This window comes from Pleuronectes platessa, chromosome 6, assembly GCF_947347685.1.
Source record: "Pleuronectes platessa chromosome 6, fPlePla1.1, whole genome shotgun sequence".
Classification (NCBI taxonomy): Eukaryota; Metazoa; Chordata; class Actinopteri; order Pleuronectiformes; family Pleuronectidae; genus Pleuronectes; species Pleuronectes platessa.
The window spans coordinates 16,084,600-16,106,370 of NC_070631.1; the positions used below are offsets into that span (position 1 = coordinate 16,084,600).

At 40.8% G+C, this 21,771-nt stretch overlaps 2 protein-coding genes across 2 annotated transcripts; one reads left to right on the plus strand and one right to left on the minus strand.

Annotated features, from left to right (window-relative positions):
• Positions 1-85: 85 nt before the first annotated feature.
• si:ch211-112c15.8 (tumor necrosis factor receptor superfamily member 1A) lies at positions 86-11,625 on the minus strand. Its single transcript, XM_053425805.1, has 11 exons — positions 9,215-11,625; positions 9,080-9,110; positions 8,365-8,437; positions 8,139-8,264; positions 7,601-7,732; positions 7,366-7,411; positions 6,444-6,535; positions 5,963-6,109; positions 5,338-5,375; positions 4,980-5,091; positions 86-2,007 (listed from the first exon to the last, which is right to left on the minus strand). Exons 2-11 carry the CDS (start codon positions 9,092-9,094, stop codon positions 1,688-1,690), a joined length of 1,101 nt encoding a protein of 366 aa, XP_053281780.1. The 5' UTR covers positions 9,095-9,110; positions 9,215-11,625; the 3' UTR covers positions 86-1,687.
• znf362b (zinc finger protein 362b) lies at positions 11,052-21,683 on the plus strand. The gene is made up of 9 exons (XM_053425798.1): positions 11,052-11,481; positions 13,686-13,749; positions 14,051-14,306; positions 14,805-14,909; positions 15,443-15,761; positions 16,898-17,122; positions 17,760-17,838; positions 18,005-18,163; positions 18,562-21,683. Exons 1-9 carry the CDS (start codon positions 11,303-11,305, stop codon positions 18,676-18,678), a joined length of 1,503 nt encoding a protein of 500 aa, XP_053281773.1. The 5' UTR covers positions 11,052-11,302; the 3' UTR covers positions 18,679-21,683.
• Positions 21,684-21,771: the final 88 nt, after the last annotated feature.

Genomic DNA, 21,771 nt, shown 5'->3' on the forward strand with positions numbered 1-21,771 from the left:
TCATCAACATAACAGCATAACAGCGTCCATTACTCTCTCCACAGAAGCATAACTTGCCAAATGAACTTTTCTAATCCATGTAATCATTTTGATTATGATTATTATTGTTATTATTTTTGGTGAATTTTATTATTGTTAACTGCACAGAACATGAAAGAAATATAACTTCTCCAACAGTGTTTGGTTTAAATAATATTCAAATGTTTTCAGCTGCTGAATGAACATTTAAGATTCCACGACTCTATTACATTCAATACATAAGCCTATATACAGTACCATCATGTATATTCTTATTGTTATCATTATAGTTACTATTATCGTTAATTGTAGTAGTAGTAGAAGTAGTAATAGTAATAATACTAGTATCAGTAGTATATAACATTATTATTATTATACAGTGGTCGGTGGCAAAAAAAATTGGCAACTCAACAACAACACTTTGTAAACAGAATATAGCCTATTGTAGTAAGCCAAGTTGATTAATTCAACATATAATAGTAGATTACATTTTTTTGTATTAATATATTGTACAAATACGTATGGCACCAAAAATGAACCGACTTGGACTGACAAAAAGTCTACCTCAATGCTGCATTCACGTACAGTTGTAAAAACGATACGTAAAAAATACACAAATAAACATGGTCTCAGAATGGCACTTGTTGTTGATGTCTGTGACATATTGGACAGCTGTTCTCTGTGCTGAAGCAGAATTCGCAGAATACTTCTTCTAATCCCACTCCAGATTAAAAAACTTCTCACCCTGCCAACATCTTCCCCTCCCTCTTGCTTTCTTTCCTTTTCTTTCTTTGTTTGGGTTCTTTGCTCCATACTGCAGCAGCTGCTGTTCAAACACTCAGCCAACACTCCCACCTTGTGGTCGGCAGATGTATTGATGACACAGGCCTCCATAGGATGACCCTTGGCTCTCACAGTTACCATATTACCATACACTTGTTCCATCGGTGATTCCAATGAGAATACAAATCCTAAACACTTTGGATTTGGTCAAACAAAAAATACATGTAAAATGAAAAATAATATTTATAAAATAAACAGACATAAACCCAAAGACAAAAAAAAACAGATTCATATTAAAAACATTCAGTAATAAACTGGAAATTCCAACTTCTTAGCCGTTGGTTACTGAACTGAACAATAAAAACATCTCAAAGCGAGACATAACACAACAAAAGCATGTGTGCTGAGGAAAAACCCAGCCTGGTCACCTTTTATGTGCAGGAAACTGATAATCTGATGATCTACGGGTTTTTCAGTCTTCTTCCCTTGTGAGGGCGTACAACAGGAATCAGTAGCCAAAGTTTCTTTCATGTCTAATGTCAGGAAGGTGACATGCGAAGTGGGGAAGTGATCCGCAGACAAAACGTCACATATGCTCACTGACAAGTTCACACAAAAGATCAGAGTGAACAGGAGTCCTGACTTTGACTGGTTGTACGCCAGAAAAAAAGATGAGCACCAATTTCATAAAGTAAAATTGTAACTTGTATTTTCTTTTTCTTCATTTTCACCTCACCCTGCTTATCTCTCATGTACACACACAATCAGAGTTTCACATGTTTACATTTTAGCGGCGCACTTCAGAACCACAGCCCTCCACCGCTGACTTTTAAGAGGCGCCACTCGAGAAGCTGAGGGAAGCTGTTGTCTGACGCTCTTGGTAGTTTCATACTTTGGTTGAGGAGTCCACCTGCAGCTTCTCCAGGTTTTCCTGCAGCAGCTGGGCACAGCCGGATAAATCCATGTGGTTCAAGGCCGAGAAGACGTCACTCAGGCTCGCGGAGGAGCGCTGACTCCACAGCCTCAGCATCTGGTACTGCTTCTCCATGGAGCCCAAACCAGCCTCCAGCTCAACACGCTCCAGCTGCTGATCAGCCACCAAGAGGAGACGCAAGAACTCCTTCCATCTACGCAGGGGCACCTCCTTGATGATGGCATAGAGGACGATGGCCGTCCAGTGCTCTGACTGCTCCTCTTGCCTGGCAGCTGGAAGGAGAGAATCACACAGACTCACAAAAACTCAGCTGAGGGATAAGGTCAACTGAAAGAGTGAACTATCTGTCCAATGTGCTACTGCTTAATCACAATCAGATCAAACGTGTTGTTGCTTAAAGGAATGTTTAAAGTTTCCCCTTTTTGTGATTTAACACATCCTGCACAATGTTATGTTCTTAGTTTTTCCAGATCCAGAAACTATACGGAGACATTTGAGACGACCATGTCTCAGACTACAGTGACGAGCTGGTAAAGGAACGTACTGTGCCTTTTTCCAACATGAAACTATATATGAGGGACGTGTTCCTTGTTTTAGATTGTGGTTTGACCTATTTTTGTTTTGGGCCCTGTGTGGGAGATTAATGGCATTATGGGAGGTGTAGAAGAATACCAGTATGACCCTGTGTAGGTTTTTATTGGAAATTTATTAGAGCAAGTAAAATAACACTAACTCACACAGGGGGGAAACCACTGCTGTACTGTTACCTGTACTGGAAAGATGCAACTTTTTAACTTCCTTTTTAATATGTAGTGCATGGAAAATCTTTTTCCCGCCTAAAAACGACATGAAACACCGATCTGCCCGACAAGCCAATACAGCAACATTATGATAAAGGACACGGTGAACAGGACCGTCACAAGTATTACGTTATGTGACACTCACCACGCCACTAACAGCACTATAGCCACAAGGGGTTTTCAGCACAACCACAAACAACCTGATGTCATTACTAACGGGAACTCCAGTTGTACTGAAGGTCTTGCATATAACTTGAGTGAAGGCAGTATTACTTTCTCTTTAAATATATACACATATATATATTTAAAGCTGGTCCTAGGACTGCACTCTTCTGTATAGAGACTTGAGATCTGCTGGAGCCACTCTCCCAGTTTGGGGGTTACAGCCCCTAATGCTCCTACTCTCACGGGGATCACATTGCATTAAACCTTCCAAATCCTACCTGTTCTTTCAACCGAGACCCATGACTAGTCGTTTGTTTATTCAAAGTTTGTTAATATTGAACGTATCTCATGTCCAAATAGCACCAGATGTGATGCTGCTCTTCCCTGGGTCATTTTCAAAACACCTGCCATGGGTGAAGCTGATAAGATCAACACTTTGTGAGAACATGATGTAAAAGGATCTCTTCAGTTAACAGACACATCCACTCAGTATCTGATTTGTCGTTTCCTCCAATGTCAAATTGCTGACTGAGCTGTTTTGCAGTTTCCACCTCAACTGTCTGGAACACATGGGTGATCGGTGATAAACACTGCGGCGAATGAGCTCAGATGTAAAGGCTGCAGCGTTGAGTGTGAAAGAACCACAGCATCAGATCACTTGTTTTCAATGAGATTCTCCGCACCTTCAGAGTGAGATTCTCCAGATTGTCTGTGGACCTTCTACACCTGGCCCGTTAAAGTTAGCAGAAAGTTGAGAAAATTGGATTTGAGCACAGCAGGGGATCCCCCCCGCCCCCGCTGGATTCACAGAGAGCTAGTGTGGGGGCACCGCCTTCAGCTCTGTGCAAAGGGAATTAAGATGTTATCAATCTTTGAATGTGATGTTAGAACGGAAAAGTTAAAACCTTGTGATAGTTTTTACAAGTGACGGACGCAAACATGAAAAAAATAAACACCAGTGAAGATATCAAGAGAGTTTATGATAATAGCCTGAATAACGAGGAGGATTGGATGCTGTTGTGAACACAGATCCTTTCGCTGGGTTGTGCATGTGTGGAAAGCAAACTGAGGGAGAAACCGAGGTGTCCTTAAGCAAAGCACTAAATCCTGTACAGCTGACTCGAAGAGTAAATAATGCTACTGTATTGTTGAGGCTGGTATTTCTAGTTGTCTAGAAGTTCCTGTCAGATTCATTAAAGACAAAATTCCAGTTTTATAACCTGATTTAACACCTAACCCTTATCGGAGGCATTTTAGAGCTTTTTTTCGTACTGTAACGACGTCTATAATAACTAAGTTCCAACTGTAAATGTGAGTTTGTTGTGAGTCGCGTTGTGAGTGACTCAAAAGACACACAAATCTAATTCAAACAGCCACAGTGTCTGTATCTAGAATTGCATCACAAACCCAGTGTGATTGTTTTCTTCTTTGGAAAATCAATGTGGATACAATTAGGATACGCCAATCCAAATAGATTTAGGCTAGCAGTTTGAACAAGGCCACTGTCCACATTCAATTTGTATAATGAACGGAAACTATTACATTCTATTCTATTTATTTGTTTTTGGTCTGTATTATATCTATTTACTGGTTTTATGAATTTTTTGGGGGGCTTGCATAGATTATTTTTATTATTTAGTTTTCCAGAAGCCTTTAAAACTCACATTCTCACATGCTTTATTTATTATCTTAAGCAGGATTTCAAGTCTGTCAAGTAACTTTTCATACAATTTTGACCTCGTACAACACTTTTAATCCATGTATAAATATAATTAATTTTGTGTTGAGAGCAACTCCGGGACTTCAAGAAGAGAAACAAAATCTCTGTTGTGCAGAAGGGAGGACTTTATGGTCACATGTGTATTATTCTCTAAAACAGATCTATCCATCATCTACTCTGCTTTTTTAAGTTGAGGATATTTTCTCTGATTTCAATTTGGAAAAATGCTGACTTCATGTCTCAGTACCGAAACAGCTCTGGTGGTCGAGTGATGATTTCAGATCAGAACTCCTCTCAGCTGCCTTTCATGCTCGCTTTCCCTCTCCATCCATTTATAATCTTTTGACTACATTAACATTGTCATAGTGGCAACACTGTCATGCAATTTATAATAAATAGTCTGCTTGGGTGACCATTCTGGCCATATGCCCTATCTCACTTAATCTACGTCTGTCTTATATCATAACCCAACGCAGGCTTCTACCGGGAAACATCATCAAACTAATGTGTCCCACTGAGGCAGGGATATTGTGGCTGAGATTCAAACCCCCAAACTGACCTCCTTGCTCAACAGCTGGCAGCAGAGGCCGGGTGTGGGCTGCAGGGTGTCGTGGCGGGGCTGGACAGTGACTGAGATCCATCATTGGAGATTCCTCAGAAATGTTAAATCTCTTGAGAAGACAAAAGGGAAAAACACGATCAGTGTGTTTGTTGCAGCTAATTCTTTAAGATGTTAAACAGTGTCGGGTGAAAACCTCAGAGACAGAAATCTTGATTATTTAACACAGCTTGGTTCATCAACTGAATGTGATCAACAGGAAACCTTTGCTCTCTTGAACTTTACTGACTGCCCACTGCAGTGCTGATGCTGAGCTAGATCTTTATTTCAAAAGAAGCGCATGGAACTAAACACAAACCAGTGTGGTCGAGCTGCTGCCTTGATCGCCGCCTTGTTCTGTGTAGGAAACAAAAAAAAAGCAGATATAATCAGCGAGGCTTCCTGCTTAAACACGTCAAGAAAGTACACAAATCTTGACACATCTGAGAAAAATACTAAGAGGTGAATCTATACAGTATTTTTTATAATTTTTCAGTACAGCTAGTACTTTTATGAAGTTACCGACTGTATGTAGCTACTCATTTTAGTGTCTAAGGTGGAAGAAGTACTCTGTTCTGTTTTTGGACATATACATACATAATAACTAACTTATTGCAACACTTCAAATAATGATTGAAATTTATCTTATTTGTTCACTTTTGACAAAGGACTCTTTATTTGCACTGTAAAATCTTAGTTCTTAGCACTTATATTTCAAATTTGAGTTTGTTACTGTATCGTGGACGAGATGGCGGTAGCCAGGAAGTGCAAAAAAACTGATTTAAACTTGTATTTCAGAATCTAAAAAAATGATATTTGTCTTCAGAGGACCGTGTGTGTTCATTGTTCTATGTTTTCATTGAGATAAGGGAATCAAGTATTTTATATTCTTCAGTGTAGGCCCGTATTCGTGCTATAGGGATGTTAGGCATGCAGCTCCATACCTATGTTGGGTCTGCAGCAGAGGACCATGTTTGGTTTTTCGGTTTTCTTCCAGATGAGGTGCAGCAGCAGCAGCAGTAGCCCACAGAGGGCCAGAGATATCCCCACAGCAACCAAGACTGACAGCCACATAGGCATATGCTCCTTTGCTGTGAGACACAAAGAAAGAAACACAACTCGTAACACGACACCATCATGTTCAAGAATTCTAGCTCTGCAATGATGAGAATAATCATGAATCTACAAATAGTCAGACAAAAGGAGGCTCAGATATACACCGGCAGTTGTTACATCATTTTGTTCTAAACAAATTATGCAATGTACATCAGTAAAGATTTCCTCCTTGAATAACTCATTCATCAGGATCTGATGGTTAGGATTTAGGCGTTCCCTTAATGTTTTTGAGCATTGAATTAAAATAAACCCCACAACCATGGTGAAAGTGTCACTTTTGTTTAAGAACAGTATATGTATTATACTTACGGAGAGCTCTCTTCTGATTCTCCGTTCGTCTCCCAGGTGAGGTTGCTGGTTTAGTTGTAGATGGAGGTGGAACTGGAGTTTCTGCACATGCCCTGAAAAAAGGAGCGTCCATAAATTTAAAAGGAAACGTTGCAACTGTTTAAATGTCACATGGTTGTGAACACTGAAACACTTGGCGCTTGTTATAATTATTCTAGTTCATACTAGAAAATGTCATTTCTAATGTGATTTTTTTTTGTATGTTGAAATATATTGCAAAGGAGTTTCTTGTAGAAGCTAATAAGAGGGTTCAGTCGTCTGGGTTTAGGTGACCTTTTTGAATTCCTACTTTGTGTTTGCAGTGTCTCACCGTCTGCATTTTTTGACTTTATTAAATGCAACTTTGAAAAATAGTGATATTTGATTTATCGAACTTGGGCCACCGCAGCCCCACGTTGGCTTCAGTTAAACTTCTGAATACACTTCCTGCATGACTTTAAACCAACGGGTCCTTCAAATAGCCAGTATGAACTGAAGGCGTGACTAGGTCACATAAAAAACTGTGTCAGTGTTCATATGGACATCTTGAACCAGTTCTTCACTGTGTTGTGATTATCTATCCAATCCACAGTGTTCAGCACAGTTCAGAAACTGCAGAGTCTTTATCAGAGACTTCCTCGCCTTCACGACAAAGTCAACACGCGACCTGACCGTCAATCCTACCACGACTGATATGACCTGTTTGTTTAGATCAAGACGAGATGAGTTTTTCTATGTCCTTAAACTTTGAGAAACAGATTCAATCTTTCTGAAATTTGATCTGAGCAGAAACATGCTGAACTGTAAAGTATTTACACCACCCTGACAAAAAAAAAAGAGAAATTAAAAAGACAGGATAAAATAATTTCTTATTACTCGTCTGTCATTTTTTTAGATCTCTCACCTTTGACATGGCTGGCACTTCTTCACATCACGATTTGCATCAGGTCCTGAATTAGAACATGAGAGAGAATATGAGAAGTCACAGCTTCCTTTGGCACAGAGTTTATATCATATTAAAATGACTCAGTATATAAATGAATATTGAAGCCGTAAATGCAATGCAATGAAAATGAAATGTAATGTAATGTAATGTAAATGCCCACTAACACTTTCACTCCCTTTTTGACTGCACTCACCTTTACAATATTGACAGTCGCACCGAATGCAGTATCCTCCATTTGACTTAGTGCCTTCCAAGTAATATCCCTCTTTACATCCACACTCCACATTATGGGTTGAGTTGCAGGGCCTTATTATAACCTCATCCCCTGGGGAGAAAAAAAACAACAAATCTAAACACAGTGTTTCTCAATCCACAGGGTTAACACACAGTCGTGAATAGCTGCCTACAGAATTTCCTGCTGGAAAATAAAGCTTTCCTTTACATTTTCACACTGCTTCAAACATCACAAGGCTGATTTTACTCCTGCAAATCTACTAACTTAATTGCATTTGGGGTTATTATATTATATTATTATTTTCCAAACCTCATGAGAATGACATCAAAAGTTACCTGCAACATGTGTCTCATCATATTTTCACTTAAATAACTAGAGATAAAGATAAAAACAAAAACAAACATAACCAATATGTGGGTGAAGTTATGAGAGTGCACAATATCGCACAAGCTACTCAGCATGTGTTTCTATCAGTCCACCCGAGTGAGATACTTACTTCGACAGCTTCCACACCGTAAGCACTTCGTACGAGTGTTTCCTATCACTGTGTACGTCCCTTTTACACATTCTTGACATTCATTATATCCAGTTCGATTGTCGCAGTCTTTTTTTTTATAAGACCCTGGTGGAGACCCGCAAAAAGGGAATATGTTAGCATGATCATTTTACTATAAATGTACAACGCAAAATCAATGCATATACATCACGTCCTCATAGCTTACCAGCTGGGCACTTTGAATAACATGGTTCGGAACTCTGTCCAACGGAGAGGACGACATGTATCAGAAGAAAAACCTGAGAGACACAAGAAAAGAGGTTTGAGGATCTAAGGGACGAATGTGGAAATGTCACTTTGACGAAATTAAAGGACTGAAATTTATCTAAATTTGGCTTTTTCACAATGTCCATACACCTTAGATATCTAGCAGGTTTTTCTGTTCCCAGGTTATACTTATCACCCTCCTTAATCCACACCACATATGAACACTAGTACCAGAGTAAGAGAAGAGAGGGCGAAAGGCAACTTCACATTGTCAGTGAGCGACTGCACTTTGAACATTAATTATTTATCCAATAATAATAATACATCTACATCAGTAATATCATCTTTCCTCTTACCTTTTAAATTCTATTTTTTCTATTTTCATTACCAGTCACAACAACAGTGAGATTGCACATCCAGTGTAAATCTGTCAAACAGTCCTGAACTCGGATGGTTGTAGATTTACCCGCGCAGTCACACGTTTACTGACATCCACTGCCCTCCTATAGTAATAATGGGACGTAGGTCACTGCATCACATATTCTTAGCATCAGCAGTAATGTGACAGCCGTTCCTCTAATGAACACTGACGATGATCCAAAATCGACTTAGAGACAGGCAATGAAAGAACATCCAGCAGATCCATATTAAACAACTGAACTGGATAAACTTACCAAGACAACGTCCATCTCCAAAGAGTGTAAACTGCGAGGAGGTCAAACAGACAACATTAGACGAGTGTGAGTAGAGTGATCACAACAGTGGAGAAGGATGCGACCAAATCCACTGAAAGACGGAGGCATTCTTACGTTAGAGACTTCTGTGGATTCCTGCGAAGCTGAGTCAACTGCAGTGTATTTTGTGTGTCACAACCTGTTGGTGTCAGTTCTTTGGAGACTTCAGAGAAACAGGGCTTGTAACAGGAAACACACTCTCTCAGACACACACACACACACCCACCCCAACCCTTACCTGAATTTGTGAGTTACAACATGTCGTTACCTTAGAATTTACTGATGTATATTAAGGGTACTTATTTTTTGTCCCCATGAGGAAAATTGTATTGAATACTTCTTATTGTTACCAATTACTGTCTTTTCTATATCGGTTTATGTTTCACTTTGATCATGACATGCATTCATAGTTTGAAATATATTTGTAGTTGAATGAAAAACTGAACACACATGTCTGCATAATAAGATCCGAATATGTCATATTAGGTTAATGTAAGAATACAGGTGACAAATGTAAACTTGTCCACTAAATTACTGTAGAGCATCATTCTCCCTGTCTTTGCGTTCTCTTCCTCTGAAGCATGTGACGGTTGTTTTTTCCCGTTTACAGAATATACTGTTTTGAATTTATTGATAATACTGAATTTATTATTATTTATTATTCATTTACTTTTGTAATTAAGTTTGTATGCTGTGCCTTTGGTTAAATAAAGGTAAACCTGCAAAAGATAGCAGAACTTCCAATGGTTTAGATATGACTTTTGGTTCGTCACTTATAGCTGCTTGTTTTCCTTCTGTGCTTTGACCTCCATATTTAAAAATGTTTCATACTGAGCATTATATTGAGGATGAGATAGTAAAGTATACATTTCAAATTACACCATCACTTGGAGCAGTCTCAGCAACCTGACCATGGTTTTCTTGTTGACAGTTTGTTTTTACATTTAGTTCATTGAACAGTCAGGGTTTTGTTCTTTATTATACTATTTCTTTTTGAAGGACTTTCTGAAGAGACAATCAGGCACTTACAACTCATCCAAGACAAAGGAGGAGTTTGAACCAAAAGTAAAAGAACAGCCCAGATCACCACTGTTCTTAAATCCCTACACTGTCAACCACAGGATTGAATTTTAAAGAATTGTAAAGCTTATTTTGGAATCTGTGAGTGGAGCTGCTTCTAATAAATAACAGACATGATAGTGCAATATAACCCAGTGAGACCACTGAGGAGTGGTCTGCCAGTGAAACCTTTAGGGCAAATTCCAAACAGGAAGAAGCAGCCTTTAGCACACTGAACCAGTTCAGTGTGAACCTTTAAAGGTTCAGTGTGTAGTATTGAGTGACATCTAGTGGTGAAGTTGCATGTTGCACCTCACCCTCCCCTCCCAGACGTGACAAACAACCTGTGGCACCCTTCAGTTGTCATAAACACTCAAAAAGTGTTTAGTTTGTCCAGTCTGGGCTATTGTAAAAAACGTTGTGTATTTAAATATAAAGGGCTCATTCTAGGTTAAAAAAAATAAAATTTCTGCCGATAGATCCCCTTCACTTAAATCTAACCCACTGGACCTTTAAAAACTCTCATTAGAATGTAATGATGCAATTATTATGTACATATTTCCTAAAACAAATACAAAAAAACTATTTTTCTCCATGCATACTTTAACGATATATCCCTTTAGAGCAAAAAAATGCAAAATCAACCAAAAAAAAACACATTTTATATTATTCATTTATTCCCTTTCATCCTTTTACCAATTTCTTCTACTCTTTTTATTTTGCATGCATTTTTTTTTTTTTTTTATTTCATGTAGTTCTGAATGTCCATGTACATAACCTCGAATCCCCCGGTTATGAAAGGAGCTTTATAAATGAAGCTGCCATGCCCCATTCACTACTGAGACGTTACGAGGGCAGCAGTGGGCTTCATGTCTTTGCAAATGCTGGTATTTTGGAGTATTGTGGTTTGTGCTATTTCAGGCTCCGGAGTCGGATGTGCAGACTGACATCCACCCAACACGCGGCGGAGAGAAGCCCTGTTACATTCACCAGGAACGCACGGGGCTCCGTTAGACGTGAACAAACTAGGTCAATCGTGTAAAAAAAGAGAAAAAACCCAAAGCGACATTAGCAGAATATTTCCGCGTGTGTGTGTGTGTGTGCATGTGTGAGTGTGTGCATGTGTGTCTGTGTGCATCGAGCCTGGAAACACAGCAGCACCCAGAAGTGAACAAAGCGACCCGGAAGCGGTGGTTGGGACTGGAGGCAGGCAGAGACAGAACATCAAGCTTTTATATTAAAGCTGCGCTCGCAACACAATATCTCTGCAGCCGGGACACAAGGTATTTGTGCATGCTCCTCTCGCCTCTTCGCCGCCGTGCATTTCTCACATTAGCCCCCGAACGCTCGCCGGATGCGTGCGATCGTGCACAAAAAAACGCAGCCGCTGTCCTTTGATTCGCTCAAAAGTTGCAGGATGTGAAAAAAAAAGCAGAGCCCTAAGAAAGTGCGATTTGAAGACGATGGCACAGCGTCCGTGCGCCGAGGCGCGGCGGTGTGCGCCGTCTTCACCTCCACGCAGCGACACGCTTGTGTGTTTTTTGGGGGAAAATCGATGTGTCTGCATCTGGTCCGTGTCCGAGCCGCTGTCTGTGCAGGGCACGGTTGTTGTAGGAAGTGTCAGGGTGGTTTTTTTTCAGGAGCCGGGGAGGCCGGGCTATTCAAACCTGCATTTCGCCGTAAACAATCCTTCGTGGCTTCGACGCGATAAACACACCTTTTGTGTCCGCCTCGGCCGCCTCTCCTCCCCGCCAGCCTCCCCCGCCGACACTCGCTCCTTCGGAAATATTTGGAGAGGGGGGTCTGCAGAATATGGCGTCCCGCCTTATAAAAATAAGGCTGCCATTTTTGTTTCCCCTTTTGTCTGGAAATGTTTTAAGCAAACTGTCTGAGAATGTCTGAGACGCACCGGTGGGGGGGGGGCTCCGGCCGCGCGGTCCTCCATCAGTCCGCGTCCAGAGGTGCAGCCCAGACACAGACCAGTCCGACCAGTCCACGGTGGGAACTTTCTGCTTTCTCTGCCCATATCCAGCGATGTGCACTTATTCCCTCAAATTCAGCCCCAGACAAAAGGATCACAGTCACTGAGGAGATGCAGCTCCGCCACACTTCTCTCTATTTTGAACACAGGGACAATATTTCTCGGTGACATTCATTTTTTTTTGGTTACATTAGTTTGACCTGTGTTCATTTAAAAGGTGACAGTTTACACCGAGAGTCCCATTTACATACTGGGTTATTATTCTTACACTGTCTAAAATGAGCTGTGTTCTTTTTATCTCATGAAAAACCGTTGTTAGATTTGAATAATTTGATTGACATTTATTAGTTTAATCTGTGTTAATTTCAAGGTGACAGTTTAGCTCCTAATTGACTGATTGGATTACTATTCTTACACTATTGAAAATGAGCTATGACATTTATATCTAATGACAAACTATTTGTTTTTAATTAAACGTTTCGACATGTATCAGTTTGATCTGGTGACAGTTTACTTTGAAACACCGTATTATTCTTGCACTGTTAAAATGAGCAGTGACATTTTATCTTTTGACAAACTATTATTAGTTTCTAATTTATTCATTTTCAATTGTGGCCGCAGATCCCAGATCCACTCTTCTCTATGTCTTGACTGCATTCTGCTGTAAAATAAATCTTTTACCTCATGGTCATCTTACTGTATTTTTGCTCATCTGCTGTGTGAAACTTAAACCACAGTTTTTGAAATCTTCTAATACCTGCTTCAGAGTAATAACATGGTATTAAATATGAGTTTGTCCTAATTTAAATGTATTGTCATGTCAAAACAATTAGATTTATTTAAGGTTTTAAAAGCCAAAGCTACAAATTATCTACCGATATGTGACTTCACACATGCACACACTTGCTGGTGATAAAGTATTTTTTGTCGATGAATTCAACCTTTGTACTTACGCGTCATAAAAATAACCTTGGTATTTGTCCAAAAGGAAATTGAAAAGGGACAAATGTGTAATTATGCGAGTCCTTTTGAAATCATTAGTAACTTTTATGGAGCTGCCAGTTTCACCTTGTGAAACACAACATTTATCAATGTGCAGACATTCTGATACGTGCAGAAATTAAGAGTTCCTGAGCAAAGACTGGTCCCAGTAGGAAAGTTAAATCGTTCTTCATGTTTTGAAATAGCCAGTGGAGTTTCCTGCACAGATAGACGTCGTTGAATGTGGTAACAACTAATGAGATGTAGACTGTATTTCACACTGGAGCTGAAGAGAAATGCTTTGTTTTTCTAGTAAACATGAACCCTTGTTTGTTCATATTTACAGCTCCACTCTGTCACACTAACACACATTACTCTGTCTTTATTCAAACACGTCGCAGTATGAGAAACAAGCGTTTGGCATCATAATCTCATCTCTGACCCAGACCCACATAATTGTACCGACACAACACCTCCTTAAATATAACTTTTATCGTGACTAAAGTAAATGTTTCTATGTTGCAGGATGGCAGAGCCACGATTTAACAACCCGTATTTCTGGCCGCCCCCGCCATCCATGCCAGGCCAGGTGAGTCCACATGTAACATGCAGTTAATTGGGACGTTTCCATCTTTCATTGCCAAGTGTTTCCATGTGTGAATGTCTCTTCGGCCATTCGGCTCCAGTGCGTCACAGAGACTGACTCTGAGACAGAGAATCAGCCACAGTTCCTTCTCGTAGATGAAAAAGGAAAAACAAAACGAAATGACTTGTACTGTGTGCTGCTCGGCGTGTTTCTCTCCTGGGATGTGGGGGGGGGGTTCTCCCTTTTTGGGGGACATTCACACACGGTGGCTGTTGTCTGTTGAGCATGACGTTAACCCTTTCAGCTGGATAACCTGGTGCTCATTAACAAGATTAAGGAGCAACTGATGGCCGAGAAGATCCGACCCTTGCACCTGCCGCCTACCTCCAGCCAGTCCCAGCAGACCCTGCTGTTGCCCAACTCGACCCAGGACGGGGGCAACCAGCACGGTATGTCATTGCAAAAGCAGCAGCAGTTGTCGGGCCACCACCCGCAGGGACAGGGCTCTGGACAGCCGGACATCGCTCTGCATGCTCGCCCCGCCTCCAGCTCGGGACAGGGTAGGCCTGGATTCTGAACCCCAGTACATTTTTTAAATGTAGACCCAAATGTGTCACTGGCATGCAGTGTGAAAAGCTGTCAAGCATCAAAAGTTAGCACCGTGTGCAGATTTTTAGTCTTGTTTTTTTTCTTCTTCTATTCTTTGAGCAGAAAGCATCTGTTTTAAATGAGGAAACTGCTAATTTTAGTCCGTCTTTTATCTAGAGAGGCGACTGTATGGCTGTCCTTATCAAGACAACATTTAACACCAATGCACTGGGTGGTTCGGCATACTTTATTAAATGAAAAAGAGGAGTTTTGTAAAAACAACAAATGTATATGTGAATTAGGATGAAAAATGAAAACACAGCTTCCATTATGGCGCAGGTAGTGAAATGGGCCCCGAGTTGTTGTTTGAGGGTCTCCGTGGATCACATGGTGCAGTACGAGGTCTGTCTACTTCAAAAAACACAAATAACGGATCACCCATTAAAATGCTATCACCTGACACCTTTCAGATGGATTGATGGACGACAAGTCAGCGGTGAAGGCTAAAGGATTGTGGGAGGACTGGCACCTGAGACAGCTTGGCGAGCAAACTGGCCGCATGAACCATCGCTCAGGTCAGTCGGTCTCTGCGCCCTGTTGACAGGAGTAGGAATGATCAAACTGATTCAGACTGTGATACACTCACACACACAAAGTGAATTTCAAACATTAAACATCAAGATCTTTAGTCAAATCAGTCCTGAGGCTTAAAGCAGAGAGAGACTGTGAATAGTGCGGGAACACTTGGAGAATAATACTTGATTTTCAGGCTTGTGGGAGGAGTAAGATTTAGTGAATGAAGTTATTTTTTATCACAAACATTGAAAATATTTATCAGCACCACATTATCCTAAATATCAGGAAAGAACCACATGACTCTGTGGAGGTTTGTCAAATCTGCGTCATATTCAAATAGGTTTCATAGTCTCTCAAGAAGATGATCAGATTGTTAATCATTTGGATTCAGGAGTGGAACTTGCTGCTTATTTCCCGAAAACATTTTTCTTCTTTATAATCCTAATTTTGTGAGTTATTGCCATTACATTACAATCATATTCAGAATCCATATGTTGTGCAAATAGAATAAACGTGTTTCCCAACTCCACAGCGCTGGCTCCCTCATCCCGACCCGACAGCCACATCATGTCCGAGGCCCTGACCCCCACGACCCCGACCTCCAGCAACCAGAACCGGCTCGGTGGCGCCCCCTCTCTGAACATCATCTCTGGGCTGGCCAGTGGTCCGGGCATGGACCACATGAAGATCGGCGGCCTGGCAGGACTGTTGGGCCCCCCACCCAAGGCCCCCCGGGGACGGAAGAAGATCAAAGCTGAAAACCAATCGGGTCCTCTGCTGGTGGTGCCCTACCCCATCCTATCTGACCAAGGCTGTGTCACAATTGCACCCAAAGAGGGCAAAATCTACAGGTGGGACACAGAGCACATTGATTCAGAAGTGACTGCATCACAGAGGGAAAGATGTTTACTCTTAGCGTAAAGCCAAACGATTGATTTAACCGAGGTCTGCGAAGGATCAATATCTATTTGCCGCAGACAAGTTTGCTGTTAAGTAGATTTAATATAATTAAGTTGCGCTCGTCATAAGTGAGACGACATTCATTTTTCAGTCGGTTTGAAAAGCAGAGAGTCACATCATTATCAGAATCATCAAACTTCCAGCTGCCAAACTTAAACTCTCAGGTTTTTTACCTTCCAGAGTAAAACCTTATTGCAAAAACTGAGCTTGTAAGAATTGGACTTAATTTGTGAGGTTGGCAGAGGTAACATAGACCAGGTAATAACATCTGTCCTGAGTTCAGCCGATCACAAGTGGTCAGCGCTAAACGCAGTTCTGAACAGACCCAAATGGATTCTGAGATCTGTTAACTCAAATCATATTTTTGAGTTGGTCATGTGGCCACAGTTTCAAAATGAATCGCACATATGTTTATGCTTCTCAGTGTCCATACTATGAATTGTTTGTGGCCACCATCACAATATCGAAACAGACCCAAACACAATGACTTATAGTAGACTGACAAATGGCGGATGTGATCATTTGCATATAGAGCAGGGGAAGTGAGAATCAGGAGATTCATTCAGGAAGCATTTTAATATCAGGGGTGATCAGACGGACTCAGAGCTGACAACTTGTGATCGGATCTCACAGGATGGATGTTAACACCAGGACCAGAGCTACAGAAGAGACTTTTAGACCGAACTAGATCCTAAAGAGTTCCCTTCTTCATTAGAATGAACCTCCACTTTGAGTTTGGTCAGGACTTCTACCAGTTCTACTAGAGTGAATAATAGAATTGATCATGACTAAAGTTGGATAATATTTTTTCTTGCTTTGTCTCGAAAATAAGAACAGTTAGTTGCATGGAAATAGCAATGCTTTAATACATTAACGATTTTACATAGAATGGTTGTTTTAAAGTTTTAATTCAGACAATAACTTCATCAGTTTAATAAAAAAAAAATAACTTCCTCAGTCCAATTGACTGAAGCAGCCTGGTCTGATCCCGTTTCTGCATTTTCCCCCTTTTTCTGTGTCCCCGAAGATGCAAAGTGTGCCCACTCACCTTCATGTCCAAGTCCGAGATGCAGATTCACTCCAAGTCTCACACGGAGGCCAAACCACACAAGTGTCCCCACTGCACCAAGACGTTCGCCAACGCCTCCTACCTGTCGCAGCACCTGCGCATCCACCTGGGGATCAAACCCTACCACTGCTCCTACTGCGAGAACTCCTTCCGTCAGCTGTCACACCTGCAGCAGCACACCAGGTCGGTCCAGCTGTGAACACTGGGGGGGGGGGGGGGGGGGGCGGGGGATTCAAGACTTTAACAGATGTTTTTTTTAGTCGTCATAAATGTGAGCAGCATTTTGAAAAGTCATGTCGATGTGTCTTCCCTGATATGAACGCTGCCATCTTGTGCATTTGGAATCAGAACCTGGTATCGAGGTCCGACAGATGGACACACACGCTCGACCAATCATGAGTCAGTCTCAGCTGTCAATCATGATGTTTCAATCAGTTTTATAGCAGAAAATAACATCAGTGTCTCAAGAATTCCCTAAAATGACAAACTATTGTTGAGAAACTTTTATTTTAGGTGTTCTTTGGCTTTTTAGTTTGGTCCATGTCCCATACATTAACACAGAGAAGGCAGGGTTTTTGACATGTACTGCATGCTGCCACCGGGGGGCGATCCAGACATCGAGCCATGCCGTCCATCTTTATAGACAGTCTGTGGTTTGGACTAAAATGTGCACCGATAAGTTTCTGGACGTGAACGCTGCTGTGAAATTGCTTCGGCCTTGTTTTGATGCACTTCTGTGGTTCAACTGTTGATATCGCTGTCATCTCAGTCTGTAAAATGCTAAACTGGTGTTGATCTGACTTTGTCTCATCTGCTGCAGAATCCACACGGGCGACCGGCCTTATAAATGTGCTCACCCCGGATGTGAAAAGGCTTTTACCCAGCTGTCTAACCTCCAGGTCTGTACATCATCCCACATCTTCCTTCTGCTGTTACCCAACTACCCAGTTAAAACGTTGTAGTCAACATCTAAACAAACTAAATGAGGTCAAATTTAAATTCCTGCTCTCACACCTGCTTTGTCTGTGTTTTCTTTTTCTCCCCCCCCCCCCCCCCCCCCGACAGTCTCACCAGAGGCAGCACAATAAAGACAAGCCGTACAAATGTCCCAACTGCTACCGTGCCTACTCCGACTCCGCTTCATTGCAGATCCACTTGTCAGCGCACGCCATCAAAAACGCTAAGGCCTACTGCTGTAGCATGTGTGGCCGGGCATACACCTCAGTGAGTAAACCCCCGACTGATCGCTTATCTCCATGGCCTTTCCATGACACTCTGGTCTGAAAGCCGTTTCCTGTTTGTGATTCCTAAACACGCAACATGTTCTCACTTTTGTTCAAAGAGAAAGGCAGTGATGTTTTTTGGTATAACCCACAGGGTCCACTTCTCATTTTGGCATTTAATTAATACCAGTTACCAGAAATCCAGTATTACTTACACTCACCGTATTTCAAGATAAAGTGAAGTAGCCGTCTACAAGCAGAGACAGCTGCTATTGTCTTTACCGTAATGAGTAATGAGATCAATCTGGTGTTTGTAAGTTGGTAAGAAAACGGGTCAAACGTTAAAATGTGCTTCATGTCGTCTTGTGACCGTTTGCTGTGTTTCCCCCGTCTTTGCAGGAGACCTACCTAATGAAGCACATGTCCAAACACACGGTGGTGGAGCACCTAGTGAGCCACCAGTCGCCCCAGAGGACCGAGTCCCCAAACATCCCCATACGGATCTCCCTCATCTGAGCCTCCCCCCCCCGACAGCCCGGCAGCAGGTCGGATTCGGAGTCTATGTTCGGCTGGAGCTTGTGAGGCCCTGCACCCACGGCCATCTACATAAGGCTTACATTGGCATTATGACAGCTTACATACATTCAGTACATTCACTTTTTTTTTTCTTCATTACAACGATGTTAATGTTGTAATCAGTCCTGCTAAAATCATTGAAATCAGCTTTTTCCCCTCGTCAATCCACACTAAGTGCCCCATTATGACAAAGCAAAAGTGGAAAAATGTATATTTGAACTTACCTAAAGTGAACGGGTGTGTCGCCTTCCAAGTCATGGACGTATAGCACAGTGCAGTAACTATCTTTATCAAGGGCCCAGCTGTCCCCTCATGAAACCACATTTAAAATCACTTTATCAGGATTTTGCACCAAATTGCACGACCTCATAAATATCAGTCCCCAAAATGTGCTTGATTTTTTTTTTCTTCAAGATCCAAAAGAAATCCGGTATCTGCCCCAATTCTGTTTGTGGATTTGCACTCACTCGTAAATATCAGTCCCCTAAATGTGACTGGTGTTTTTTCATCAAGAGACCATGAATTATTCATGGGGAAAAACTAAAATGTAAAAAAAATGCCTTATTTCAGATAATAAATTCCTAGATCTGCCCCTTCGTGCAAATCCTGGGCTAAAATTGAATGAGTTGTTAGTGGACCATGTCCCGTCCCTCCACCAAGTTTGGTGGAAATCTGTTGTAGTGTTTATGTTCTGCTCCTAAACAAACCAAAACACAGACAGGGCTGAGAACACAACCCTGTTAGTGGAGTTTACCACCAATTGTGTAGAAATATCTGAAAAACCAGAACGAGGACCCTGTCTTTACTGTGATGATGGGCTGCTCAGTGCAGATTGATGAGGAGATTAATGAAGACTTTAAAACTACGTTAGCTCGAGGCTGTAACTTAAACTGTGAAAACAGTGAAGAGGTCTGAAAAGGCCCTGAACGCGCTGTGAGCGCTCAGCGAGCGGACCGCCTCAATTCGTCCCGACACAGGCCGCCTGTCCTAAATGAGCACAGCGTTATTTTGTGAATGTAACAATACAGCTAGATGTTGTCCTGAGGATCGAGTGGCAAAGAATGTGTTGCGTCAGATCTAATAAGCACTTTCGTAAGCGTCATGTAAACTGCCGGATGCATTGGCCATCAGAAATGTTTTAGTTTGTTTTGTTTTTTTTCCTCTTCCATAAAATGGGTTTCTAAAACGTGCCAGATGATATTTGCCCTTATAAAGAATTGAGAAAGTAGAAAAAAGTAAATGTTTGCTGGGTGTATTCTGGAGACATCCAAAGATAATCTTAAAGCACTTTTAGGCCTCGTGGTTTTGGCTCAAATTGTTTCAATCTTGTTGGATGGAAAATGCCAAAGGGCATTACTTGTGGCAGCTAAGAGTACCGACTGTGTATAAATAACAGTGTTTCTGTTACTTTCTTTGCTTTTACTCGCATTTTCGGTGCAATTACACATTTACAGGGTCGTCTAAATTTGAAGAAAGGCAATCGGTAGATGACAATTTCAACGTTTCATGATTGTATTAACAAGGTGTACTGTTGATTTGGGGAGGGAAGACAAAAAAAAATAGAGCAACACGCAAGGGAAGAAAGATGAATGTTTTTTTTTATTTTATATCTCCAATATCTTTCACTCCACATTTGACATATTTCACTTTTACGGCACCTTTTATGATCAGAACACATGATCAATCAAACACTGCTTTTACATTACGTTCTCCCTCACGTCCTCAGAACTCGTGCCATACACAATTATCCTTGTTTCCAAGAGAAAGCAGTTCTCTTCATCGTGTTTGTCGGCTTTTCTCTGTTCAGTTAAGCTTTTATTTACTTAGTATTAGAAGTATTTTGTCGCAGAGGTTGAAAACATTGCACATGCATCGATGCCAGCTCTACTTTTGAAAACACATCAAATTTTAAATCGAGTGGTCAATTTTTAAATGTCGCCGCTGGACCAAAATGTGAAGTTAATGAACTCTGACTCTCCCCCTTAGGATCTTTTCTTTAAGTCTTTAATAAGCTTTACCCATTTTTAAATAAACTGCAGTATAAGTCATATTCCATAGGCCTATATTTTGAGTTTATGTGGAGTGGATGCTTCTCCTTTTGATTAATTTTGTTCTCCTTAGTATCCTTTTTATTGTACACAGTATTGTTTGTTGTATTTTTACTGTAACTTTAAACTCTGGATGGTACTAATAGGGTACCCTGTGTTCTTCAGGGCACTTCAGAAAAAAATAAGGTGCTACAGCTAGATGTTATGTTTGAGATGGAACTGAGAAAAATGTAAAATACATATACAGTATATAGTATGTTTTCAAAAGAATTAAAAAAAACAACCTATTACTCAAGCCACTGGCCTGAAAAACAAGACATTTTACGCCAACAACAGACCCTGCCTCTTCAACTTTACTCTCTCCTGAGATAGTGGGAAAATGTACATGTTGCTGTACTGTAAAACATGTTACTCATTTATAGTACCTATTTTTAAGTTTTCATCAACAGCTTTCTGTTTGGGTTTTTGTAAGAGCTTATGTATGGACTTACTGTAATTATTTTAGTCAACCCGTATGTTATTAATACTCATGTTTTATATCAGTTATTTCCATGTAAGCCTTAACTGTTCTATCATCCCATTTCCATGACTCTGTATTGTGTTCTGCAGTATTCAATCGTGTAAACATTTTTTTTTTTTTTATTTCCTTTCCTTCCGCATGGAGTTCCTGAGCTGTAAACTGTATGATAACTGTTTAACCCATGTTCTCGATGAAAAGATATTGCGTAGATTTATTACACTTTTTCCTGTCTTGCATTGTGGTTTCATATACAGTTTCTAGAACGACTAAATATGCACAGCCAAGACTGAGAAGTTAAACTAAGGTTATCAATGTTTAAAAAAGGAAAAAAAGCTTTGTATCTTTACCTTGTTTAATAAACAGACTGTTACAAATTCGTCAGTGATAACTCGGCTCTACTGAAACGTGATCCTGCCAACAGTTCTATTTTTAATCATAGAGAGGGAGGGGAAGGAAAAATAAAAC

What these genes read in the sequence shown, in the direction of transcription:
- si:ch211-112c15.8 (XM_053425805.1), bottom strand. An exon ending in ACGGTGTGGAAGCTGTCGAA is followed by an intron (nt 7,733 to 8,138) that starts GTAAGTATCTCA and finishes TTTTCTCCCCAG; the next exon opens with GGGATGAGGTTATAATAAGG. An exon ending in CTGCTGCAGACCCAACATAG is followed by an intron (nt 5,376 to 5,962) that starts GTATGGAGCTGC and finishes TTTCCTACACAG; the next exon opens with AACAAGGCGGCGATCAAGGC.
- znf362b (XM_053425798.1), top strand. Translation starts at nt 11,303, where the DNA reads ATGTGTGAGTGTGTGCATGTGTGTCTGTGTGCATCGAGCCTGGAAACA. An exon ending in CTCTGCAGCCGGGACACAAG is followed by an intron (nt 11,482 to 13,685) that starts GTATTTGTGCAT and finishes TCTATGTTGCAG; the next exon opens with GATGGCAGAGCCACGATTTA. An exon ending in CCCAGCTGTCTAACCTCCAG is followed by an intron (nt 17,839 to 18,004) that starts GTCTGTACATCA and finishes CCCCCCCGACAG; the next exon opens with TCTCACCAGAGGCAGCACAA.